The 26,525-nt window shown below is 58.6% G+C and overlaps 1 protein-coding gene across 3 annotated transcripts; it reads left to right on the top strand.

The window, feature by feature from the left end:
* The first annotated feature begins 732 nt into the window (after positions 1-732).
* On the top strand, positions 733-26,525 carry MIDN (midnolin). 3 transcript variants are annotated; one of them, XM_029051845.2, is made up of 9 exons: positions 733-812; positions 9,940-10,149; positions 13,342-13,567; positions 14,948-15,035; positions 15,351-15,413; positions 20,410-20,760; positions 21,030-21,189; positions 21,849-22,208; positions 23,875-26,525. In XM_029051845.2, exons 3-9 carry the CDS (start codon positions 13,350-13,352, stop codon positions 24,135-24,137), a joined length of 1,503 nt encoding a protein of 500 aa, XP_028907678.1. In that variant the 5' UTR covers positions 733-812; positions 9,940-10,149; positions 13,342-13,349; the 3' UTR covers positions 24,138-26,525. The 3 variants fall into 3 exon arrangements, with proteins under 3 accessions (XP_028907678.1, XP_028907677.1, XP_028907679.1); XM_029051844.2 differs by lacking the exons at positions 733-812; positions 9,940-10,149 and adding an exon at positions 10,277-10,484; XM_029051846.2 differs by lacking the exons at positions 733-812; positions 9,940-10,149 and adding an exon at positions 12,571-12,906.

Below are 26,525 nucleotides of genomic sequence, written 5' to 3' on the forward strand. Positions count from 1 at the left end.
GGCAACCCGGCCTTCCACCCCCCTCCACCCAAAACCCCAACTCGGGCAGGGCCCAGCCTGCCACTCCCGCCTGGCCACCCGGCCCCAGCGGCCTGCGTACCACCGCCCATTAAAGAGGCAGCTGGCAGCGGCAGGATGTAAATCTCAACCCACTCGGTGCCCGCTGGGCACGGCCTCCTAGGGCGTGTGAGTCCTGAGAGAGGAGGGGCCGGGGCTGTTGGAAGGGTGGAGAGGCAGGGTTAGTTTAACCCAAAGGGTATGGAGGTGGGGTGGGGTGGGACGGGACTGTGGGCTAGGGGCCCATTACCCTGAGAAGCTCGGCCTTCCCGCCCCATACAGGCACTCTCGCCCCCTCTTCTGTAGAGTCTGACAGACCCACCCGCCCCCCCCGAGGCCTCTGGGGTTTGTGGGTCTCGGGCCCTTCCAGTCGATAGGGTGGAAGTGGGTCACCAGCTTGTTTTGACTTGGAGCCCCTCTCCCCGCACCACTACCACTTCCCGACAGTCGCCCCTCCTGCTGGCCCCATTGTGCTGGCTCTGTGATGCCTGAAGCTACATCCTGTGGCCCCTGGGGCACTGGCCCAGCCCCGGGGGGAGGGGGCGCCCACCCCCACCCTCCATCCGGATCCTCTTCCGGGGCAGGCACAGATGGGTGTGCTTGGGGGGGAAGCGGGGGGAGGTGCTTGGGTCAGACCATCTTCCTCATCATTCCTCTCCCCACCCCTCCCCTTCCCACCCACCTGGGCGAACCCTCCCCCAGTGATTTGACTTTGCTGCCCTGGGCTGGGCCCGGAGGAGGGAGATGTCAGGCTGGTGAGTGTGTGAGCGTTGGTGTTGGGACGGCCATCCAAGCATTAACGTGTGTCTGTGTGGGGAGCATGTGGGCACGTGTCCGTGGGAATGTGCCTGGAGCCGCCGGGTGACTGCTTGGGTGTGGGAGAAGAGATTGGGAGATGGAGAGAGAGAGAGAGAGAGAGAGAGAGAATGCGCATGCATCCTGATGTCTTTTGTGGCTATTTGTGTGTTTGCATGTCTGTGCCTATAGTGTGGGGTTCCCTATGTGTGGAGCGTGTGTGTGCGTGCGTGCAATTATCCTTGTAGAGTGTATTTCTTTGTGAGATATGGCCGTATTTGCAAATGCACATTCCCTGTGCCAGGAGGTTTCTGGGGGTTGTGTGTGTGCCCCTCTCACCCTCCCCCGCCACAGGTCGGAGGGACTGCCCCCCACCCCCACCCCATTCAATGGGCAGGAAGGTATTGGTGCCCCGCGGCACGGGGGGAAGGAACAGATGGACGCTACGTGCCCATTGGAGCCCAGGGCCCGGGCCCTGGGCCGAGCTGCAGGCGGGGATTCTTGGGTAATCCTGTCTGGCCCCTCGCCCCTCCCTCCTCCTTCCTGGGCTGCTGTTGCCTCTGCTGGGCTCCCTGTCTCTCACCTGCAGAGACAGGTCCTCAGCCAGCTGGGTGGGCCCTGCCTCCCCGCCCCCTTCCCCCTCCAAGCTCTAGCACCTCTGGGAAGCCCGGATCATTAGAATGGGGGCACGTGTCTCTATGCACAAGCATGGCATTTGCGGTGACCAGAAGGGATGGTTGGCCAGAACCCTGAAGCCCCGGGGGCTAGAGTAGCAGGGTCGGGGGAGCAACATGGGGCTGTTGGGGGCCAGACTCCCAGAAGGGCATCCAGAGGGGCATTCTCCTAGGGAAACTTGACTTTGAGGCTGAGGTCACTTCAGAGCAGGGATGAGCCTGCTGCTGGGGGATGGCGGTCATAGTTTGGAGACTTGGGCAGGACAGCGGGCTTTCCTTTCCCTGGCAGACCCTGAGGGTCTGCACCCAGGGCTAGGCTGGCCACACCCTCCACCTGCCTGGGTCCAGACCCAGGAGGTGTGGGTAGGGGAGGAGGGGAAGGTAGAAGTAGGGGTGGGAGAGGGGTGGCAAGTGAGGAAGCCCTCTGACTAGCTTTCCACCTCCTTTTTGTCCAGCCAGGAATGGGGCTGGGCTTCTGGGGTAGCAGAGGTGAACTGAGCTCTCCCCACCACTCTGCCTCCTGGAAAAAGGGGCGGCTCAGGCTGTTCTCCCTGCTGCCTGTCTTTGTCCAGGCTTAATGACCCCTGCCTTGTCCCATCCCCCTCAGGTCCCTGGCTCTGGTTGCAGGCAATTGGGGTACCCCTAGGAAAGGGGGGGTTACTGTATGATGCTGGGCCAAGCCCTGTCCAGACTCCCCGTCCAGACACAATGGGATATTGTTTGGCTTTTAGTGTGGAGCTAGGAGGGGAGGGCTGGTTTTCACTGCCTGGGGGACCTTTGAAGATTCCTGCTGGGGCCCTGGGTCAGAGCCAGGTTTGTGGGGTGTGGGAGGGGGGAGGGGTAGGTGGAGTTGGACAAGGCAGAGAAAGCCCTCTCTTGGGAGCCTGGGTGCCTGGGTCCCACTCTCTACCTGGCCCGGGCCTCAGTTTTCCATTGTTCCAAGCTTGATACCTGTGACTCTTTCCCCAGTCCTGGTCAGAGACTCCAAGTTAGGAAAGGGGGCAGTAGGTGTACGAGCCAGGCAGCTGGGGCCCCTTCCCCTCCCAATTCTTCCCTGTTGCTGCTGGCTTCCAGCCAATTCTGCTGAAGGAGAGAGTGATTGGGAGAGGCATGAGGGAGGGAGAGGAAGAATGAGGAAGACCCTCCCCCCAGCTCCCCCCCCCCAGTTCCCTGCCCCCTCCCCCCAGCCTGCCAGGCTGTGGGTCATGGACGAGGGTGGAACAGATGAATCACTAGAAGCAGGAGGGACTGGGGTTGGAGGGGAGAAGTATTTGGGCCCCTCCCCCGCCTGAGCCCCACCACCACCCACCCACCCAGGCGGGGGAGGGTCTGGTCTGTGAGCAGGAGTGACCCAGTGCTGCTAGGCCTCAGGTCTGGGTGGAAGGGGTGAAAAGCCAGGGCTTCTGAACCTTCGCATGAACCCTCCCCCTCCTCTCTCTGAGCCCTGTCCCTCTAACCTAGGGCACACAGTAGCAGGGGAGGGGAGGACAGGACGGCAAGAAGCGACCCAGTGGGGTTCGCATGCTGGGATTGATTAGCAAGAGAGAAAGGGTTAAGGGGTGTGTGTGTGTGTGCGTGCGCTACGTGTGGACATGACTGTATATGCATAACTGTGTATACAATAGTGGTATTTGTAAATAATAATAATTGTGCTATTTTCACGGTCTAAGAATGAGGGAGGACAGGAATACCCATTTTATAGATGGGGAAATTGAGACACAAAGGAGTTAAGTGATTTGCCCAAGGTCACAGCAGGCAAGTGGCAGAACTGGGATTAGAACCCAGGTCCTTCAACTCCCAGGCCCTGGCTTTTTCCACAGGATGGTATGACTTTGGGTGCCTGACTTGTGATTAACACATAACTGACTGTACATATTATTGCACATATGAATGTGTGCATAGTTTTATATGAACATTTTTGTGACTGCCTTACGTTTGCATGTTGTGGTGACTGATGATTGATTGATTATGTTTGGTGGCATCATCTCAGGGTGAGTGAGGAGGGCCATTGCCCCCCAGGGTTGCCGTCGAGGGGGCAAAACCATTTATTAGTTTTGGGGCAGCTATGATAAGCCTGCCCGGCCCTCTTTTTAAAGAAATTTTTTATGGTGTCCGTTAACCACTTACTTTGTGTCAAACACTGTTCTAAGCACTGGGGTAGATATATGTTAATTAGATTAGACACAGTCCTTGCCCCGCATGGGGCTCGCAGTTCAAGTAGGAGGGAGCACAGGTATCAAATCCCCATTTTATAGTTGAGGAAACGGAGGCCCGGAGAAGTGAAGTGGTTTGCCCAAGGGCACACAGCAAGCAATGGGCAGAACCGGGATTAGCACCCAGGTCCTCTGACTCCCAGGCCCATGCTCTTTCTACGAGGCCAGGCTGTTTCCCCTTGGAACCAAGATGTCAGTTCCTCTCTTTGCCCGCCTCCAGATAGTTCCTAGCCTGGCCCCAATGCTTTGTGGATTCCATGGTCTTCACCGAGGTCTGTGGCCAGGCCAAAGGACCCTCTCTCCTCCAGTCCTGAAACGCAAGTTAGAGACAACAGCATGGAGGGTTGGGGCTGGGGGGGGGGGGGGGGTGGATGTTGAGAAGACACCACAGCAGACCATAAGTACCCTCTTCCCTTTTTCCCCTCCTTTCCTTCCTCTCTCCTCCCTTCTCTTCTCTCCCCTTTCCCCGTTTTGTTCTCCTTTCCCTCCCCTCCTTTCCCTCCCTCTTCCTCTTTGCCTCGCCCTTCAAGGCTCTACCCCAAATTCAACCCCACCCCCCCAATCGAAAAGTTGATATCCCTGATAAGTTGATATCACTGAAAAGTTGATATCCCTGCTGGTGTTTCTGTGTGTGACAGTCACTGTGTATTGTGTGTGAATGTGTGTGTGTGTGACTGGCATGGGTGTTCTGGGAGGGTGAAGGAGAGATGTTTATAGCCCTGTGCCTGTGGGGCTGTAGCTGGTTTCTGAGCTTTGGTGTCCCTGGGTCCCTATCAGTACCGTGACTGTGGGTGTCTGTGTTTGGGTGAACGTTCCCCCAGTGCCAGGCTGTGCCATCTGCAGTGAAGGAGCTGAGGTTCTGCTTGGCTCTGCTCTGATTTTGCAGTTTCAGGGAGACGTGTAACTGTCCCCTCTTCTCCCCTCTTTCCACCAAGGCAGGGAGGGGAAGGGGCTGAGAGGACTTAAAGGTCTTCAAAGCCAGAGGGGATGTTGGGGGTGGGGGGGTGTTGGTGGAGGGCCAAGCTAGAGAGGGAGCTGACCTTTTCCCCTTCCCTAAGCGCCCCACTCACAGCACCCACCTGGAGTTCCCCAATAACTTAGTTCTGTGTACTGCACCCAGTAACTTCTCCATAAATACCACTGATAGAATTGATTGATTGAAGTGAGTTAGAGCCTGGGCCCCCAGTGGGGCGGGGACTTGGGGAGCAGGAAACGGGGTAGGGGGCAACAGTGGCTATCATTCCTGAACAAGGGCCAATTGGCAGAGCAGACCAACTCTGGGATCAGGGTGTGGGGGGAGATGCCTGGGGACTAAGTATGGGGTGGGGTGTGTGTGTGTATGTGTGTGTGAGAGAGAGCTTCCTCCCCACCACCACCACCCACCCCCACCCCTGACTCAGCCATGGCCTGGCTTGTGCTCACCTGGAAAATGAGAGGCTGGGCACCTGGCAGGCAGGACTGGGAAGCCGGGGTGCCCAGACAGGCATTCGCTCTGCCCCGGCCTTGGTGTGTAGGAAGCCGCCGCCGCGTCCCTCCACCCACCACGGCTGGCTTGCCTGCCCGCCTGCCTCTCTGATGCCCGGGGACCCGCCCACCTGGTGTTTCCTCATCCTCCCGGGGCCCTGGGGCGGGGGGATGGGACCAGGAGTTGGGGTGATCCTGGGATATCTCATCCAAGAACCCCCACCCAAGAAAACCTCAGACTCCTTTGCCTTCCCAACCCCCATGGACAGCCTGACGCCACTGTCACCTTCTTTGGAAAGGGTTGGCTTTGACTGGAAGCTAGAGGGGGGGCAAGGAGGGGGAGAGACCATCCAAGCAGAGGAATAAAGGGGCCTGGGGAGGGTCTCCAGATGACCAGAAGCCTATTTTGCTCCTCCACACCCCCTCTACCCCACTCTCTGGGTCCTGGCACCAAGCTGGGTAGGCCAGAGAAGGAAAAAGTAGAAAGTGAATTTGTCGCTGACATTTCTTCCCACCTTCAGCTGATAGGTCTCTTGTGAGAGGTCCTGACTCAGCCAGTGGGGCATCTGTGGTGCAAACCTGATCCCCTCTATCGCTCTCCACAATCAGGAGCGGCCCTGCCCCTGCCCCCCGCCCAGCCCCCTTTCCCCAGACGGTCCAGCTCGATGAGCCAAGAGGTATTTATAGGACTGAGGCTAAAGCCAGGATGGGAACGGTGACGGCTTTCTGCTCTGTGACGTCTGTCATGTCCCCTCTCTGGTCCTGAGTCAGGGGAAAGGTCCTCCCTTCCCCTCCTTTTCATTCTAGCTGCTCAGTGGAGACCAGGGATCCAACTCCCAGGTATAAAAGAGACCATGACAGATCCTGAATTGGATACGGGGGCACCTACCTATGTGTTGTAATTGGGAGGAAAGGGAATGGTGGCAGGGGAGCCAGAAGGATGACTGGCTGTAGACTGTAAGCTCATTGTGGGCAGGGAATGTGTCTGTTTACATGTTGAGAAGCAGTGTGGCTCAGTGGAAAGAGCCCAGGCTTGGGAGTCAGAGGTAGTGGGTTCTAATTCCGGCTCCACCGCTTGTCAGCTGTGTGACCTTGAGCAAGTCACTTAACTTCTCTGTGCTTCAGTTACCTCATCTGTAAGATGGGGGTGAAGACTGTGAGCCCTACGTGGGGCAACCTGATTGCCTTGTATCTACTCCAGCCCTTAGAACAGTGCTTGGCAGATAGTAAGCGCTTAACAAATACCGACATTATTATTATTATTACTGGTGTACTCTCCCCAGCGCTTAGTACAGTGTTCTGCACACAGTAAATGCTCAAAATCTGATTGACTGGCTGAATGCACGAATGATGGGGATGGGGAGGAACGGAAAGATTGTGAAGAGCAGAGTAAATGGGTCAGAGCTCCCCAGGCTTGGGTCTTTCCAGCCTTGCCCAGAAGCTCTAGGGTCTGGTTGGTTGGAACCCTGTGGGGAGCAAGGCTGGGGGTCTGGCCCAGGCAGGTGTGGGAGGCAGAAACAGTGGCTTCACCTCCATCCGGGAAGTGGGTGGGGGTGTTAGCCCCCACTGCCCCCCACAGAGCTGGTGCCCATAGAGCCAGGGTGTCCAGGTTCTGTCCTAGGGTGACCACTCTGAGCCTCAGCTTCCCCGCTCCATGGCTCAGGTCTCCCCCGACCAAGCAGCCGGCGGGGCCCGGGGCCCTGCGGCCCATATGACTCAGGGAAAACCCAGGTTGAGTCATAGTGGCACTGCCCCTCATCATTGGCTCAGTCGCTGCTGTGGGGGCAGTGGGGTGATGGCGATGCTGGTAAGTGTGGTGAGGGTCAGCAGGGGAGAACCTCTATACTACCAGGACTTGGCTGGTACCCCTCCCCCTCCTGCCAGCTCCTTGGGAAGGTATCTGGACCACTGGAGCCCGCACAGCCAGAGGGGTCGAGAGCAGACCCATCTGGTGGGCATCTGGCGGTTTTGACAGATTTTGTTTCTGCCCAAACCCAGTTCTCACCTTCCCCCAGCCTGGGACTCCTTAGTGAGCTGCCCTGGTCCTTTAGCTTCCGGGTAGGGGGCTTGGCTTTTCTCCTCCCCCGCCCCTCCAAGATACTTTGGGCTGAGGATAAGCAGAGCCTAGAATGGGCAGGGAGGTAAGTGGGGGAGGAGAGGTCTTGGGGAAGGGAGATTGCCTCCACCTCTGACCCTCTCCCCACTTCTCTGCCTGGTTCCCCCAGAGGGAACAAGGAAGGAAAGGGGTGATTGACAGGTCTCTGGAGGCTCGGCTCCAGACAAAGAGCCAGCCCCTCTCTCTGGCCCCTGACTCCCCCCTCCCTGGCCCCAGCTCTCCTCACAAAGCCCTCAGGCCCGAAGAGGAAAAGGGAAGTAACAGAGACCTCAGGTTTATATCCCTCTGGAGGATCTGGGGTCCTTGGGCCTCTTCTGCCTGTTCACCAGGGCCCTACACTCGGGCTTGTTTTTCCAGGATGAGAGGTGACTCAAGCCCCTTTCTTTCCTGCCCAGCCCCCAGCTGGCCGATGGCTGACCAGGTGGGGTGACCCTAGAGGAAACACCAGGATGGGCAGGGGAAGAGGGGGGTGGAGAGGGGGTGTGGTGGGCAGGAGCAGGAAAGGTGAGGCAGGGATGACCGACCCCAGGCAGAACAGCCCGGGATATCCGGAGAAGCTAGCAAGCCGGATCCACCAGGGCAAAGGGTCAGGGGTTCAGCCTAGGGGAAGGTGGGGAGAGAGCGCGGGGAGGCGACTGGCTACTTCCATGTAGTACTTCATCCCTAGATTTGGGGAGCGGACGAGGTCAAGCATCTGAAAGAGAGGCAGAGAGACCCACAGAAAGAGGGAACTGGCGATAAAAAGACCCAGAAGTAGGGAGACAGACCATGAGAGATGCTGAAAGAGGCACACAGAGAGTGAAAGAGATAGGGTCAGAGACATATTCAGAGGAAAAGATGGTTAAGCAGAGAGATACAGAGACAAAGGGGAGAGACAGGGAGAGAGAACAGTCCAGCGCAGAGAGGCAAGGTGTGACATAAGGGGAGACAAAGATACAGAGACACAGGAGAAGCTTGCGGAGAGAAGAGAGTAAAAGTAATAATAACTGTGGTATTTGTTAAGCGCTTACTATGTACCAAGCACTGTCCTAAGCGCTGCGATAGATACAAGGTAATCAGGTCATTCATTCATTCACTAGTATTTATTGACCTTATTATGTGCAGAGCACTGTATTAAGCGCTTGGAATGTATAATTCGGCAACAGGTAGAGACATTCCCTGCCCAATGATGGGGTCACAGTCTAAACGACTGTGACTCCAGGCCGGACACAGTCCCCATTCCACATGGGGCTCACGCAGCATGGCCTAGTGGATTGAGCATGGGCTTGGGAGTCAGAAGGTCATGGGTTCTAATCCCTGCTCCGCCACTTGCCTGCCGTGTGGTCTTGGGCAAGTCCCTTCACTTCTCTCAGCCTCAGTTCCCTCATCTGTAAAATGGGGACTTAAGACTGTGAGCCTGCAGGCCAGGCCCATGCTGTACCCACTAGGCTTCCCCTAGAGGGTCTCATGCTCAATCAGAGACAGCGGAGCCTACCAAGTGCCCCCCCACCCCAAGTGCCCCGGAAGTAGTCATGGAGCCCCTAGTTACCTGACGGAAGCTCTAAGCTTCAGGCTCCAGACCAAGGGAGGCCAGAGTAGAGAGGCAAGGAGTGACATAGGTCAGTGAGACAGATACAGTGGGAGGAGATGAAGACTGAAGGACTGAAACACAAGCAAGAAAGGCAAAGGAAACCCCTAGGGCACCCCGGAAGGAGCCAGGGAGCCAGGCACTCAGCAGGAGGCTCTGAGGCTTCGGGTTCTGGCTTAGGATCCCAAGAGGCAGGGAGTGGTGCAGCTGGGGGTTGGGGAGAGGAGAAGGAGAGAGACAAAGGCACAGAGACATGACGAAGTGGCCTCAGGAGGAAGCCCCATCTGGAGGCTCTCAAGTCAGTCACTCAATCATAGTTATTGATAATAATAGTATTTGTTAGGCACTTACTATGGGCCAGGCACTGTAGTAAGCCCTGAGGTAGATACAAGCAAATCGAGTTGGACCCAGTGAGGCTCACAGTCTCAATCCCCATTTCACAGATGAGGTAACTGAGGCCCAGCGAATATGATTGAATTAATGAAAGCAGACAAGTCACAGAGCTGGGATTAGAACCCATGGTTCTGACTCCCAGGGCCCTAGGCCACGTTGCTCACTGTTCAGCTATTGAGTGATTACTGTGTGCAGAGCACTGTACTAAGCACTGGGTAGAGTGCAATAGAACAGTGTAACAGATAGTTTCCCTGCCCACAATGAGCTTACGGTCTAGCTTGGGTCACGGGTTTGAATCCTGGCTCTGCCACTTGTCAGCTGTGTGACTGTGGGCAAGTCACTTAACTTCTCGGTGCCTCAGTTACCTCATCTGTAAAATGGGGATGAAGACTGTGAGCCCCACGTGGGACAACCTGATTCCCCTGTGTCTACCCCAGCGCTTAGAACAGTGCTCTGCACATAGTAAGCGCTTAACAAATACCAACATTATTATTAGAGACCCAGAGAGAGACCGAGGGGCACAGGCTCTACGAGACACAGGTATCTGGGGGAGACAAGGAAGCCCGCTTGGAGTCTCAGAACTCCACGTGCCCAGCAGGACCCCTCTCTCTCTCTCTCTTTCTCTCTCTCTCTCTCTCTTCCATCTCTCGGAACCGCAAGAGGTTCGGAGTTGGGCGGCAGGGAATGGTGACGACGGGACAGAGACACAAAGCAGAGACAAAAGAACCCTTGGGGACCTTCAGGAGCCCACCGCGACTCCTCTCTCGGGACTGCGAGACGGACACGCAGAGAGGAGCCAGACCCGCAGGCGCCCAGCAGGAGGCTCTGAACCTCCGGGCCCCGGAGGAGCCGGGGCCGCCCGGGAAGCAGGTGAGAGTTGCGTCACGGGCCAGTTCCCTGCTGAGTCGGCTGGGAGGGCGGGCGGCCGGGTGACCCTCCCTAACTCCACCCCGGCAGGGAGGGGGCAGATAAAACCCGCGTCGCTTCCCTCTGCCCCTAGCCACTCGGGCAGCAGCCACCCGGCAGCGCGGCGGCTCTTCGGCCTCTCCCCCTTCCCCTCCCCCTTTACCGGGACCGACTCGGGACACGGCCCTCATCACCGCCGGGGCGGCGCCGCCTGGATATTGAGGATTTGGGGTTTCTCCGCGCTCGGATTTTTGGGGGTGGGACGCACACACTCCGCGGCGACGGCTTGAATCCGACCGGTGAGTGGTGTCTCGGCTCCCCCGGCGGAGGGGCGAGAGACGGGACGGATGGACTCTTCCCGCCTTTCCCCCCCCCCCCCCCCCCGCCGCTGGGGAAAAGAGTTTGCGAGGTTCCCGCCTCCTTGGGCTCCTCTTGCAGAGGAGACGAGGTTCCCTTCTCTCGCTGATTCTCTTGGACTGAACAGCTGGGGGCAACCGGTTTCTTTGTTCTTTTTGGCTGTGAAGTCAGGGGCGAGGGGCGGTTAGAAAGGGAGGTGTTCACTTGCAAAGCCAGTCAGCGCCCCTCTCGGCTTCTCCGATGTGTCCCGTGCGTTCCCTTCCCCGCGCCCTGCTCCGGGATCTTTTGAATCCGGATCGGGGAGGAGATCGGCGGCGGGAGGGCGCCTCAGATTGGGCTTCGACCCCCTCCAAGAGGGGGAAATGCGACGGGTCGGGAGGTGACTTGGTTGTGTTCATGGTTTGAGCTCCCCTCCCCAGAAGAGGGGTGATCCTTACTGAACATCCCGCCCCCCAACGTCTCCCACACATTTCCTCATTGCCTAGTTCTTCTCGGCGCTCGGGCCAGCAGAGGGCCCCCGTGCTTTGCTGACTCATCTGGAAGCCTAATTCACCTCCCTCCCACCCTCCTCGGTATACCGACTCTCGGAATAAGGCTGCCAGCAAGACGCCCGAAGCGTCACAGCTTCCCGAGCCTGGGGAATGGGGTTGACTGTAAAAGCCCCCCCCCCGCCCCCCGGCTCTTCCTCCCGCCGGGCCTCAGCACCGTAACCGAGGGCTCAACCCTGGACGGCGGCTGCCCTTGGGCAACTTCCCCAACCCCCTGCCTCTTTTCCTCTCTTCCCCCACCCCCCACGGCTGTTGCGAAGGCTTCGGGGCACAATAGCGGGGCGGGGCGGGCAGAGAGGTTGGGATGGAGGAGGGGAGGAGGAGGAAGGGGATGGGGGGGGTATTTTCCAGAACGGGTTTCGCCCGAGACCGAGCCACGTCACTCGGTGCTGGTATCTGGATGTTTGTGTCTAATTCGCCCGCCCCCCCCCCCTTTAGATCGCTCGAGGTCACCCCCAGATGAATTGGACTGACTCATCGGCCCTCATCTTGGGTTCACCTCTGGCCTGACCCCGCTACACCCCTCTCAGCACCCCCCTCCGGGCTCGACCGGCTCCAGGCTAAAGTCACCCGGCCTCCGCCGTGAGAGCAGGCCGGCTCCTCCCCTCCGACCTTCAAACAGTAGCCACTGTGGCTCTCGCCCCCTACCCCCGCGGCCCCATGCCACGCGAATCACCACGTCCCTGGCCAACGGGCCTGGATTTATCTTCTCCCTGCATTCCCATTACGCAGAATAGTCGTTTCTGGGACACGCCACCCGGCCTCATCCTTTTCCTCTTCCCCTTTCCCACAGCGGTCAAGGGCCACGCACCCCGATAAAGAAGTCCGGCGGGGTGTGTGAAGGCACCGTCCTCTCACCCCGTTTTATTTGGGGAGAACGAGGAGGGGGGACTCCCGCTGTTCGCGTTACTCCTTCGCCAATTCGTGTTGAAGCTCCATTCCCTCAGCAGCCACCCCCCCCCGCCCCCCCATTTCATCTCTTCCCTTCTTTCTCTTCCTCCCCACGCCTAGCTCACGCTCTTTCTATATCCCTTTGTGGTGGAGTTGATATATTATGAATGGCTCGGAAGGGGGAAAAGCTCGGGGCCTAGAGGGGGTGGAGAGCGGGCGATGGGGGGAGCCGCAGAAAGGAGGGAGCCCCCCTCTCCTTCTCATCCCCGCCCCGCTCGGGGGCCCCCCGCCCGGCCAGCCCCGATTGGCCAGCGACCCGCCAGGCAAAGGCGTGGAACGGGGCGGGCGGCTCGCTGCCACGTGGGAGAGAGCCGGCCCGATGAGGATTGGTGGAGGGTGGGGGCAGCCGGGGTTTTTGGAGGGTTGCGATTGGCCAGGGACGACCAGAGGAGTAAGTAGTGAATGGGGAGGAAAGATTGGGGCGGGGGGCTTTAGGACGTTCATACGTTCTAACTTTTTTTTTTTTTTGTTACTTTCACCCCCGGAGTTCGAAGCCGTTGCGGCTGTTGAAATTGTTGCTAGGTTTGAACTGGAGGGAAAGAAGGGAAACCGACGGGGAGATTGAAAGGAGGGGGGGGACAAAAGGTTTTGAGGCTTTTTTTGCCCCCTCCCCTCGTTCTTTCTCTCCCCCCCCCCCCCGGGGGGCGGCTCGTCGCTCCGGTCTCTTCTCTTTAAACCACCCACTCCCGCCCCCAAATTCAATCCCCACCTCTCACGGAAGTCCACATCCTCAAGAGGTCGGGGGAGGGGAAGAGGAGGAGGAGAAGAGGGGGGGGCGGAGAGGGGAAGAAGCGGAGAAAAACCCCGGAGAGATCCGCTCCCCCCCCTTTTTTTTTTTTCCATTTTCCTCGGTGATTCCATCCTGGTGAGTTTCCTTCTGAGAGGACGAAGGGTTGAAAGGGATCACGATTTTACCCCTCATGGGCTGAGAGAAAGAATTTTTAATTACTTTGGGAAAGGAGAGCACAATCGACTCTCCTCCCCCCTCTCCCCCCTCCCCCCCCCACCTCCACAGGTTAATCTCTGAGGATTTAGCAGCCGCGTTGTCTTTGTCTCTGGGTCTAACTGACCGGGGTCGTGGGGGTGGGGGCGGCGCACGGATTTCACGCTGGGATATTTCAACGGAACAGAGAGGGGGATTTAGAAACCCGGCTTTGTCCGGGGGAGGGGGCGGGGGCGCATCTGGAAGTCAAGACAGGACTCGATCGACTCAGCTTTCCCCACTCCAAACCCCCCTTCCCCGCCCCCCCATACACACACCCACACTCCTGACTGGCCCGCTCCTCTCCGGCCTCCCCAGGACAGCGGATGGACCAGCAGCCCAGCCCCCGGAGCTGCAGCCGCGGCGCCGCCGCCTGCGACGTGGTCGCCAACGAGCCATCCATGAATTTGTACATCCACACGACCACCGGCACCCGCTATGAACTGTCGGTCCCTGCCGAGGAGACGGTGGAGGGGCTGAAGCGGCGCCTGTCTCAGCGGCTCAAAGTGCCCAAGGAACGGCTGGCGCTACTCTATAAAGAAACGTGAGTACCGAACTTCGGCTCCCCCCTTATCCTCCCCCTGCTATTCTCCAACACCCGCCTCCCTTCCCTGTCTCTGTTCTTGGGTGAGAACAAAGACAGCACTGATATGGAAGGGAGAGAACGGCCAGATAGCAGGATTTAGGGCCTGGGATAGTTGTCACTTCTCTCCCCCAACCGGTGCTGCGGTAGAACCAGGTCTCTTTCCCCCTCAAAGCCTTTAAAAAGGCCTGATCCGTTGCCTCTTCCCCCCCCACCCCCCAACCTCTTCCTCTTTCGAAATCCGATTACCCCCCCGCCCCCGCCCCCACGCTTGCCTGTGGCTGGGAATGCAGGAAAACGGGGGTTGCAGAGAATAGGGGTAGTCTTCCAGAGGGCAAAGGCAGGGGAGAAAAATGGAAGGGGGGAAGAGTGATGTAACACGGGGCTCTAAAATGGAACCCCCGAAACCTTTCATCTGAGAAAGCTACTAGGGCCATATGTGGGGAGGGAGGAGGGGAGGATTTTTTTTTTCCATTCCCCCCCGCCCCCCCCCCCCCAATCCTTTGTTCTGATGTGGGAGCAGGATGGCAGTTGGGGCCTGATCCAAAGCGCCCTTCTCACGACCCCCACCCCCACGGCCATATTTCATCCCTTCTCTGGCTTGGAATTGTGATCCATCCCGGTCCAGCGTGGGGAGCAGATCCTTTGTCTAAGGCATCGGGTCTGCTGCGACAGCGGATGGGGGAGAAGAGGGAGGAGGTTCCGCCCCCGAGTCCTGACACCTACTCCCCCCTCCCTTCCTCCCTGCTGGGAGGAGAGGAGGGTAATTTCTGAAGTGAGCGGAAATGGAGGAGCCCCCCTCCCTGCAGCCCCCACCCCAGTTCCGGGGCATTGTGTGGAAAAAGAGGGTGGGGAGAACCAGGGTCAAAAGACCCCCGTGCTCCAGCAGTCCATTGGGGTGAGGGGAGGGGGTCGCTTTTTGCGACCACAGAACACAAAGCGGCTGCCCCCTTCCCGTGGGGGCGGGGGGAGGGGGGAGCTGCAAGGGCCGCCTCACCGCAGAGAGGAGCTGGGGGGAGGGGGCGCCGGTGAGTGATGACTGCGGTGTGTCTTGGAGCTGCTGCCTGGCTCCAACGTTTACATCATAAAATGGAAAATGAGGAGGGGAGGGGGGTTAGGGACTAGGGACTCGGCCTTTGTCCTGGATACAGGAAGGCGGTTCTGAGGCCTAGCAGGCAAGGAGTCTGTAAATGGATGAACCTTGGAAGCTAAAGCAGAGTGGGGAACAGGGACAACCCCCCCCCCCCCAACCCATCAACAGCATTGTCACAGCTGCCTTGTTCCCACAGAGCAAAAGCCTCAAACACCTTCTCCCCTCCCCCATTTGTCTCCCTTCTCCAGCCGCCTCAGCTCTGGGAAGCTGCAGGATTTTGGGGTGACGGAAGGCAGCAAGCTGACCCTGGTCCCCACGGTGGAAGCTGGCTTGATGGTAAAGGACTCTTCTCCCTGTTTTCCGTCCCTCTCCTTCCCCATGCTCTCACTCTCTCCCTGCCCCCTGCCAGTCTCCTAATATTTCCTATCCCTTTGGATCTTATTGATGTCCAAGCCCCAGCCCTTCCACCTGAGCCCAAATCCCAGTTCTGAGGGTGGCTGCACGCTCCCTAAATTAAACGCCCACCCCCTCAATAAACTTGCCGTTTGGCCATGGCGGGCCCCTACCCCTTGAAAGTGTACACATCTGAAACTGACACAGCTTCGTTTCTCTTCATTTTCCATTCCCCATCACCTCCCCCATCTCTCACAGTCACAGGCATCCAGACCAGAACAGTCGGTGATGCAGGCCCTCGAAAGCTTAACTGAAACTCAGGTAAAAGGACATGAATACCGTGTGTGTGTGTGTGTGTGTGTGTGTGTGTGTGTGTGTGTTTGCACGCGCGTGCACGCACGCCCCGCCCCGGCACCCTCTCCTTGAGTGGGGATAGGGTGGGGTGTCTTGTTGCTGCAATGAGGGCTGGGGGTGGGAAGGGGAAGGAGTTCAGACCCGCCTCCCCTCCCCCGTTTCCCAGCTCTTACAGTTTGATATAATTGGGTTTGACCTTCAAAGGTTTGTCTCCCACGGTAGAGAGTGAGTGTATGTCCCGTTCTCTCCCCGGGTGTGAGAATCTCTGGCCTTGGCTGTGGGGGCGATGGCTGGGAGCTCATTTAGAATAAACCATAGGTTACTCCGCAGTGGCAGCAGCGGAAAGGTTACAAACGGGTGGGGGCCAGGAGGGAGGGGTTGGGGGAGGGGGAGAGAGAAAGAGGAGCCACTCCTACCCCTTGTGCGTCAAAGAGTCCTCCCACCCGCTCAGTGACCCTATTGTTTGTGTGTGAAAGGGGGTGGGGGGGGCACTTCAGTCTCTGATGGGTCCCAGGCCACCATGTGGGGGACGGGACGGGAAGAGTCACCCACCTCTGCCTCAGTCCCAGGCAAGGACTGTTCCTGCAGCTTTTGTTCTTTTAGTGGTGTGGCGGAGGCGAGTAGGAAATCTACACTCTACCCCCCGCCCCCCTTGGGGGGTGTCTTTGGCCAGTTTGAAAAGAGACACATTCAGTGAGTCCCAGAGCACTTTCCACCTGTCCATCCCTCTTTCTGGCTTGAGGGAGGGCAGAAGGATCAGATAGAAGAGCTGGAGAGAGCTGGGATTCCCATGATTTTTTTACCCCACCTTGTGTGACCCCGTACTTGGGTATTTGGTGAGAGAGGGTGAAGATAGGGATGCCTGAGAGCTCCGGGTGGGCTCCTTGGCCAGAGCGGACTGGAGGGGTCCAGCCTGCAGGGCGTCCAGCGGTTTCTCTCCAGGGGAGGGGAGAGCCGGTCCACCCCCATCTCCGGCTGGGTTCCCTGCCCTGGGGAGTGGATTCCATTCTGCTCTGGGGTGGTGCCTGGCGGGGCTCCGGGCAGGACAGGATGTTAGGAAAACATTTTGTAATAGTGGAGGCATTCTTCCCTCCCACCCCCCACCCCCCACCCCCCCACCACCCTTTCTCTTCTCCCTTCCCCCAGCTGTTGGGGCTCTGGTGGTTTGCATTTGGTTCCTAGTTTTGCATGAATTTGATTGATTTAGCTTTTTGTGTCTCTCACACTCTCCTCCGCTCCCCCACTGTCTGGAGGGAAACCTGCCCCTCCACCAAGCCCCAGTCGCCTGACGTGGGGCTTGGAAATCCTCAGGGGGAAAGTAACTAGGCATGTGGTTGAGCCCCCGGCCCTGTTGTAGTTTATGGTGGGGTTTCTTGCCTGGCCCCTCCCTCCATATGTGGCCAGGGTAATGTGGGGGGCGGGGATTCCCGGGAGAAGGGGGCTGAGGGCAGGTATGGCGGGGCAAGGGGGCTGGGGGTGCCTTCTGAGAGGGTCCCGCTGAACTAGCCTTGGGAAGGTGGTGGCAGCATGGGGAGAGGGAGGGTTTTCGACGTACATGAATGCGTGCCGCCTTGGCTGGTGGCGTTGGCTGGTGGGGTGACCTCAGAACAAAGGGGGAGCGGCTAGCCTAGGGGCTTCTCTGCCTGTAACCCCAGGGTGGGAGTGTCTGCAGGCGGCAGTAGGGTGGGGGGGGCGGGGAGGAAGCCTCACCCACGTTTGCACCCGTTGCCAAGCCCCGTGCGTCACACAGCTCCCGGCAGCCAGGGAGGGGCCGGCGGGAGGGGGAGGGGAGGACAGGCGGCTGCAGCTGCCGCAGCTGGTGACAAAGCTCCTCACGGGTCGGCAGCGGGTGACTTTGTGTGCCGCGGCCGCAGGGTGGGAGCAGGATGAGGCCCCCCCGGGGGCGTCGCCCTCTTGTGACCCCCATCCCACCTCGCCCCACTCTGCCGGGCCACAGCTGAGAGCCTTTTGACATTCAGTGCCCAGGGGAAACGCTTTGGACCACTTCACCCTTTCTCCCGGTCGCTCTGCAGCAGGGACCCCAGAACTTGGATCCAGTTTTGGGGAGAGGGGAGTAGAGATGCATTTAGTTTGGCTCTGCCTCAGACCATTAGGAGAGGCTCCTGTGGTCTCTGGCCCCATGGGACAGCTGTGCACAGCTGGATTGGCAAATGGGTTGGTTCAATTTAAGCTTGATCGGGGCGGGGGGCCCTATCCTTCCTTCTCCTGAGCCAGAGTCTTGGGGGGCAGTGACGAGAGAAGAGAAGAGCTCCCCCCGCCCGCCCGCCCCCCCCCCCCCCCCCGCCTTCCTGCAGGGGAGGTTACGCTAGGCCAGCGGATGACGGAGGGAAGGCGGGGAAGGCGGCGGCGGCGGCATGCTCTCTGTGACTCACCCTCGCTTCTGAGAATCGTCAGGGACACGGTGGCTGGGTCGGGGCTGGGGGGGCGGGCCGGGCCTGGAGGGCTGTTTGGGGCTGCCCCCTCCCTCCCCACCCTCCTCTGGGCCTAGGAGATTCTGAGGATGCAGGAGATGGCAGCTGGGGTATGACAGTATGACTTTGGTGTGTGTGGAGGTGGGGGTTGGGGGGGTGTTCTCTTGTAGAGAAAGCAACTGCTGGGTACAGGATGCTGAGGATAAATTGTCATTCTCCCCCTCCCCCCCCAAAATAACATATACACTCTTCTTTTTCTGTGTGTGTGTATGTATGTGCACACATGTATGTGTCTGTCCGTATCTTCCCAGGATTATTTTTAGAAACGTTGGCAGTTGGCTAAGGGGAGCAGCATGTGGTGTTGTGGGGAAATGGGGGACTTGACCCCAATGAGAGGGAAGGGGAAAGGGGATGGATGGAGTAGGGCAGTAACAGGAGTGGGGTGGAGTGGAGGATGTCTTACTAGGCGCAGATCCTTTTCTGTCCAAATCTTGATAATCTTGAGGAGAATTGGGGTGAGAGGAGTCTGCCCCAGGTAGGGGCTGCAAACATCTCTCCCCACCGCCTCCCCGTAAACAGTAGCAAGAGCAGGGGCTTGGTAGTCAGAGGATGTGGATTCTAATTCCAGCTCCACCACTTGTATGCTGTGTGACCTTGGGCAAGTCACTTAAGTTCTCTGTGCCTCAGTTACCTTATCTGTAAAATGGGGATTAAGACTCTGAGCCCCACGTGGGATAACCTCGAAACTACCCCAGTGCTTAGAACAGTGCTTGGCACATAGTAAGCACTTAATAAATGCCATCATTGTTGTTACTGTTAGGCATGAGACTGTGATTGGTTGCGTGGCACAGTTAATTCATGGGGAGAGAACCAAACCCAACTACTATATTGTGCCGTGTGCAGGGTTTGGGGGAGGTGGGGACCTGGATTGTGCCATGGTATGGGGAGGAGCCAGGACTTAGCGACAGTAGTGGGAGAGCCCAAGCTAGTGCTGTGGAGCAGGGGCTGTTCTGCACCCCCTCACACATGCCCCCAGCCCCCAGCACACTTTCCCGGGGCAGGCTTTCTAAGTTGATTCAGGGAGGGGGCTGCCGCTATCTCTGCCCTTCTCCTGTTTGGCCCTGGGTGTTGGCCGACTTGAGGGGAGCTGGCCTGGATCAGAGGTTAACTCCTGGGTACGCCCCCCACCCCCCCCACCCCCCTTCTTGTCGGCCCCCGCCTGGGGCAGATAAATATTTATCTTGAGGAAGCAAAGGTTAGAACAGAAGAATTTGTTCAAGAATGTCGCTCCCACTCGCCGCTCTCAGGGGCCTTGGCGAGGGAGGGGAGACCGGTTTGGGGGGTGGGGGTGGGGGGCGGAGGCCTCTGGGCCGAGCCGATCTTAGTTAAAAATAAAGCCGCCCTGTCCCTCAGGATCCCCTCTCCCCCAGGGCCCCTTCCAGAGAGCAGGCAGCTCCTGCCCCCCTGCCCTGTGAGGGAGACGGGCAATGGGTTACTACCACCTTCCTCCCAGATGAATTGGCGGGGGGAACCAAGATGGCCTTGAGTTATGTGTGCGGGGAGAGGTTTCCACAGGACAGCGGGGGTAGGTGATGTGCACAGGGAATGTGTCTACCAACTCTGTTGTATTGTAGTCTCTCAAGCGCTTAGTATGGTGTTCTGCACGCAAGTAAACGCTCGATAAGTACCATTGATTGATAAAGGCTTGGTGTGGGAGCAAATGAGGAATTGAGGAGGTGGGACATGGGGGTGGAGAGGGGTAGTTTTCTGCCCTTGCCCTACTGTGCAGGCGGTGTATGAAGGGATGGGGGGCCCTTTCCGGCCATCTGAGTCGCTCACTTGGAGAGATAGAAGCACCCCACCCAACACCACACACCATCATTTTTCCCGACCCCCTCCTCTCCTCTATACCAGGGGTCTCCGGGCTCACAAACTTGGGCGGGGATCTCCCAGTTCCACTTCCCCTTCACTCCAGTCCCAAACTGGAGGGCGGGGAAAAGGGTGCTGACTCTATGAACCATTCTGGCTGAGAAGCATCCCCTTGGCTTCAGGGAGCGGAAGGGTAGATGGGAAACCTCCAGAAATCTGCCCCCATGTGGAGCTGGAGAGACAGAGACTGAGTCTGGAGTGGACCTTGCCCCAGTGCCGCCTCCTTGAATCTCCCTGTGGCGTCTCCCCCAGCCAGCTGAGAACAGCCTTTATTGTATATTGTAGCTCCCGCCCGGGCGGGCCGTACTGCAAGCTGCCCAAGGGGCTGCTTCCCCTCACTCACCCTGCCGACCTTTGAATCCCAATCATCCCATCAGTTCAGTTCTCCGGGCTTCTGGGCCCTGGGCGGGGTCGGGGAATCGGCCAGTGGTATCTACTGAACTCTGACTGTCTGCAGCAGAGCACCGTACTAAGTGCTCAGGAGAGGGCCACCCAACCGTGTCGGAAGACAGGTTCCCTACCCACAACGAGCTGACAGTCTGGGGAAGGTTTGGGATCTGCAACAGAGGGCTTGACCACCCACCCCGACCTCCTTTCTTCAGGTCAACGACTTCCTCTCTGGCCGCTCTCCGCTGACTCTGGCCCTGCGGGTCGGGGACCACATGATGTTCGTGCAGCTCCAGCTGGCCGCCCAGCAGGCAGGGGGCGGGCTGCAGCACCGGCACCACAGCGCCAGCCGGGGGGAGCCGGGTGCTGCCACGGGGAACCCCTCTGCCCAATGCCGGCCTCTCCATGGAACCACGGGCGCCACCGCTGCTTCCTCCCCTTCTGCCAACTTCAATGCCCGCGTGCCCGCCGCCAACCCCGCGCCCGTTACCGCCGCCGGAATGTTCCGCTCTCATGGCGCCAGCACCCAAACGGTTAACAGCAGCCTGCTGTCCTCCTGCCCTGAGGTGAGTGAGGCGGAGACCTGGAGAGCCCCAGCTCGGGTTGGGAGGTTGGGGCCTGGGAGACCTGCCCCCGGTGTCAGTGGGCACTCGGTCTGGGCGAACGCAAGCAGGCCTGCTGATCCAGGCTGGGCGAGGGTCGTGACTGACCCTGCAGGGTCGGGTGGGGGTTTCCTGGCCTAAGGGGAGGGGTCTTCCCCACCGGAGTGGAGGCAAGAGCTAATGTCTGTCCCATGTATGTGTGTGTGTGTCTCCGTTTCTCCCCGCCTCGCCAGGTGGACTGTTCGTCCCGTGGCGGCAACCCCAGCCCCAGCACCAGCGCCAGCTCCCCCCACAGCGGCAGCCCCACCCCGGCCAGCCGCTCCCGCAAACCTGGCGCCGTCATTGAGAGCTTCGTGAACCACGCTCCTGGCGTCTTCTCAGGGACTTTCTCTGGTACGCAGACTCGCCAGCCTCCCCAGCCGGAGCGCCAGCTGCGTGGAGGCGGTGGGGGCCGGCGCCCCCCTCCCCCGCCCCTCCCCCACCGGGTGTCCAGCCGTGAGTGAAGCCGGTTGCGCCCGTCCCCACGGCCGTCTGGGCTGGACGCCCTGCCCCACTCACTCCGGGTCTCCGACAAGACCCCAGAGCTGCCGGGCGGGGCTGGAAAGACCCCAGTTGGGTCTCCTTGACCATCATCATGGACAGCATGTACCGGGCACCTCGTGTGTGTGCAGGGCACCGTACCAGGCACTTGGGAGACCCACGCTAGAAGTGAAAGACACGATCCCTGCTCTCAAGGAGTGTATAATCTCTTCAAAGCCCGTTTGCCCCGCTCTCCCCTCTCGTGCCTCCCCTCCCCCCTCCCCCCACGTGCACACACCCGCACACGCTCACAACGAAAAGTTGGCGCCTCCCACCCCTGGGGGTCAGGAAGGTCAGTATCTGCACCGCTCCCCGCAGGCCCTCTGTTGGGTCAGGGTGGGGAGGTGACGGGGAGAGAGCGTCTGAGCCCGGGACGCTTCCAGAAGGAAGGGACCGGTTCCGTCCCCGGCCGGAACTTCAGCCCGTCGACCTCTCCTCCGGCCCCCTTCACGTGACCTTCCCTCCTCTCCCAGGCACGCTGCACCCCAACTGCCAGGACAGCAGTGGGCGGCCACGCCGGGACATTGGCACCGTCCTTCAGATCCTCAATGACCTCCTGAGCGCCACCCGGCACTACCAGGGCATGCCCCAGTCCCTGGCGCAGCTGCGCTGCCAGACCCGGTGCCCACCCGCCGCCTCTGCCACCGCCACCTCTGCCACCACCGCCACCTCCGCCACCACCACTTCCTCCTCCTCCTCCTCCTCCTCCTCCTCCTCCCCCCTGCCCTCCCCCGATACCACCACCAAAACTGCTACCTCCTGTGAGAAGCTCCCGCTGCACCCCACCGCCGTTGTCCAGTGCCAGAGCCAGATCCGCATGTGTAAGCCTGCTGGTGAGTGCTCGTGGGGATACCCAGTCTCGAGGGTGGGCATCATGTGCCCCCCACCCCTGCCCCCCCCCCGACCCGACAGCTCTCCTGCCCCACCGCCCCCAGGTGGCCGAGCCTAATATGAGCTCGTGGGTACCAGAGAAGGGGGACATGCCTGAGTGTGTCTGCCCCTGGCCCTCTGCTGTGACTGTAGGCGAGGGCAAGTAGTGGGGTGTTGGTGGGGGCGTGGGGGGGCTGTAGTTGGGAGAAGCAGCAAGACGGGGCAGAGTCACCTGTCTGTCCATCCATCTGTCAGTCTGTCTGCGGGTTCCTTCTTTCTTTCTAGCTTTCTAGCTCTTTTTTTTCCCCCTCACTCATCTCTAATCACATGACTCCCCCCTCCCCAGCCCCCTTTCTCTGAGGGCCCCTCTGTCTGCCCGCCTGGCGGAGGCCAGAGCAGCTGGCCGGAGGGGGAGGGGGGAGCTTGTCCAGCTGCTTTTCCTCCCCGGGGAATCCGTGGACACACAAAGCATTATTATGAGAACCAGCCCCTTCCAGAGTCCATGGCAGGAAGTAGTCCTCACCTCAGTCTGGCCCTGGACAGGTTAAATACCCCTCTCTCCCCTCTCCCCGCCCCCGCTTCACATCCTGGTAGGAATTGAATCTCCCTACTGTACTGTGGAGTAAACTTGGAAACCCCAGCATGCCTGGCTGGACCTCCATGAGTCCATCCATGGGTTTGTTACTTGGCATAGGCAATTAAGAGAAATTTCTTCTCCTGTCCCCTTGGAGAGACCCAGGGAGGTCAGCGGCTGGGGATGAACCATGTGGATTGGGTTTGCCTATGACTTTGGATCCCATCGCTCCCCTGAGGGGTGTTCCTCTGGGATCCCCTGCCCTCCCTTCTCCTCCCCTTCCTTTTGTGGGTCTCTCTCTACATCTTTGGGTGGCTCTGGTGCTCTCTCTGTCTCTGTGTCTCTCTCTGTCTCTGTGTATATATGTCTCTGTCTCTCCCTCCTTCCCTCCTTCTTTCCCCTGGATACAATGCTGCTATCCCCAACCACTGCCTTCCCACCTCCCAAGATGGACAAAGGTCCTATTGAGAGGGCCAGGGGCTGGTGTGGGGGGGTGTGGGGGTGGGGAGAGTCCAGCTTTGAGCTGGCATTTTTGGCCCGGCTCCTCGGAAGCGGTAGGCAGCGGTGGGGGCACCGGAGGGCGTGGATAGGCACACAATCCCGCCTTTCTTAATGTCGGGGAGACCTGACTTTGCCTGCCTCCAGCTGGGTGGGCCAGCAGGTTGGCCCCTGGCCAAGGGGTCAGGGCCAGGGGCCTGTTTGAGGGCACTCTGGCCATCCGGGCCTCTCCCCCCGCCACCCCCAGCTTCCCGTTTCTCTTTGATCCGTGGGCCTGGCTGTCCCCCGTCTGTGGTCACCTCTACAGCCAGCCCCCTTAACTGGGGTCAGAGGATCAAAAGAGGGGTCCTCTTTCGGGTGGGCGGTGTTGGGCTGCTCTTGTTTTTGCCCCCCAAGGGGTCTGGGGTCCTACTACCTCCTAAGTGGACAATCCCCTCTCCCATCCCCGGTTGGGAGGGAACAGTGGGCTGCCCTCCCACAAAGCAAATGTCAACACCCTCTCTTCCCTCTTCCTCCCCCTTCCCCCCGCCCCCTTCTCCTTTCTCCATTTGTTCCAGGCGACCGCCTGCGGCAGACAGAGAACCGTGCCACTCGCTGCAAGGTGGAACGGCTGCAGCTGCTCATGCAGCAGAAGCGCCTGCGCCGGAAGGCCCGGCGGGACGCCCGCAGCCCATACCCCTGGCTGCCCCACCGCAAGTCCAGCCGCGCCAACAGCAACAGCAGCGTGTCCAGCGATGGCAGTCTGGACCTCGACTTCGAGGACTCGCTCTGGAAGCCCGAGGTCAAAGCTGACCTCAAGTCTGAGTTTGTGGTGGCCTAGGACTGGCGAGCCATGAATCCTTCCTTCCCCGTCTCCCACCCCACCCCTTCCTCCTTCCACCCCTCCATCAGACTCCCCCCTCCCCCCGCCCAGCTGGAAGAGGCCGCTGGAGAAATTGGGGTTGGCCTAGGACTTGGGAGCTGTGAGCCCCGCCCTCACCCTGGCCCTCTTGCCCCCTCCCCCCCACACGCTGGATTGGGAAGAGCCTCTGGAGGAAAGGACACCCCCACCCCCCGCAGAACAGTGTTTGCTCCCTCCCTCTGGGGTTCAGGACAGTTGGAGTGGGGGTAGCCTGGCAAGGACAGACAATTGCGTCCACATTTTGTGTGTGGGTGTGCGTATGTGTGTGAGAGAGACAGGCGAGTGCATGTGTGTATGTGTTTCCTTTCTTTGACTTTTTATTTTGAATTTTCATTTCTATGGACTCCGGTTGCCTTACCCAGGTCTCCTCCTGTCCGGACCCAGGACTGAGCCTGGGGAAGGTGGAGGCACGTGTGTTTCAAAAACAAAAAGCTGCTCTGTTGCTAGGTGTCTGCCTGTTTTTCCCTTTCACCTCCCACCCTCTAAGGCCCCACGCCCTCTCCTTCAGGTTGTGAGACACAGGGAGAAAGACATACGCGCACACACACATACAGAAAGGGAGGTGGGGACACTAACAGGTTTTAGGTGCTGGGGCTGGGTCTTCCCTCTTCTCCCCCCCTTCCCCCTTCCCCCTTCCCCCTTCCCCCTTCCATATATGTAGCATTTGTCCAAGATAGAAGTTCTGGAAACCACCAGCCAAGTCCCCTCCCCCCCAGCCCCTCTCCCACATTCAGGTTGAGTTAAATCAATGAAATCACATGCACTTTACAGGTTTGGGGGTGGGGAGGAGGGAGGAAGTGGGGTCAGACTGCTAGGAGGGAAGACTGGGTTAAGACACACACACAAAAAAAACCCAGGTCACCTCATGTGCACCCCTCTCTGTGTCTGGACAGGATTGTCCCAGAGAGTTGGGGATGAAGCATTTCTATTTATTGTTTGAATGGGATGGAGGAGCAGTGGACCCTATCTCCCTCTCCCCCACCCCTCGCCCTATTGCTTCTCCCCTGTGTCTGTGTCCCTCCCAACCCCCCCCAATTCTCACGGGTTTGTATTTGCAGCAGTGTTCAGGGGCAGGGGTCACTTGGACGAAGGAAATTCTAGTCACCCCCACCCAACCCCACCCCGTCACTCTCTCCCATTCATGTTTCTGTTTTAATTCCAATTCCTTCCTCTATTCTGTATATATATAATTTTTTTTAATGTTTTTGAATACACACTGCTCTGCTCATCCTGGCTGGGGGCTTTATTTATAGAGTTATTAATTATCTGACTGAGCCAGTAAGGGGGATTCATCCAGTTTCCCGCCTTGGATTGGAGAGAAATGTTATTTCTTTTGCTTCTTCTTGTCTGATCTGTGTAAACTGGGAGTTGTGTGCTATGTCTGTCTATATGTTGGCGGGGGGCAGTGTTGAAATGCCCCTCTTCTTAATTTGGGGGGAAACAGGGCTGCGGATGTGCTGGTTTGAAGTAGAGTTGATCCCATTGGGGGGAGGAGGGGGCTCCGGTCAGGTCCTGAGGGCTTCTTCCCCACCTTTGAAAGCCACAAATCAGCCCTTAAAGGTGACAGCAGTGGGGGTCTAGATTGAATGTGCCCAATGAGGTGGGGGTGCTGCTGTTCTGGGTTTTTCACCCCTCCCCCACCCATCGTCTCTGTCCCAGGCCTGTTGCCTGGTGGAACATTTCAATTTTTTTTTCTCTCCCCAAGAGGACAGCTTCTCCCCCTTTTCCTTTTCCGTTATCCCTGTATCCCTGTCCTGTCCTCTCTCTGGCGTCTTCTCTCTTCCCAGGCCTAGAGATGCAGATTCCTCCCCTCCCCCATCCTGGTCATGTGACTACACTTCATGTTTTATCAGATGTGAACTTCACGTGTTACTGTAGCTTTGTAATTATTTGGGGGAAGGGGTGGGTGGGAGGGAGCAGGGGGTCTGGGGAAAGGGTTCAATTTTTTTTCCATAAAAAAAAAACCAATGCGGCTTTGTTTTTAAAGACGATTTGGATATCTATTTAAATGTCCGGTTCTTGTTTTATTGTTTGGTTTTTGTTTTGTTGTTTTTTTTTTTTAAAAAAAGACACTGTGCCTGCTCGCTCCTACCCGCCACCCCCTCCACTCCCGCCCCTCTCCTCTCCCTAAAACCCTAGTTTCGGAGAAATCCACTCGACAGGGAAAGTCGAGAGACAAAGCATTAATGTTCTCCAAGTGTGGTGGCGGGAGGGGGAGACGGGTCATATCACCTCATTTAAGTTACCTGTATTCAAAGCAGAAAGTTAGAAAGAAAAGGTTTCAAATAAACACATTGAAAAAAGCAA

Source organism: Ornithorhynchus anatinus, chromosome X1 (assembly GCF_004115215.2).
Source record: "Ornithorhynchus anatinus isolate Pmale09 chromosome X1, mOrnAna1.pri.v4, whole genome shotgun sequence".
NCBI classification, from domain to species: domain Eukaryota; kingdom Metazoa; phylum Chordata; class Mammalia; order Monotremata; family Ornithorhynchidae; genus Ornithorhynchus; species Ornithorhynchus anatinus.

Excerpts from the sequence above, each read along its gene's own strand:
- MIDN (XM_029051845.2), top strand. The coding sequence starts at position 13,350 with ATGGACCAGCAGCCCAGCCCCCGGAGCTGCAGCCGCGGCGCCGCCGCC. Across the intron at positions 13,568-14,947 it reads GCGCTACTCTATAAAGAAAC|CCGCCTCAGCTCTGGGAAGC; the intron begins GTGAGTACCGAA and ends TCCCTTCTCCAG. Across the intron at positions 21,190-21,848 it reads CTTCTCAGGGACTTTCTCTG|GCACGCTGCACCCCAACTGC; the intron begins GTACGCAGACTC and ends CTCCTCTCCCAG.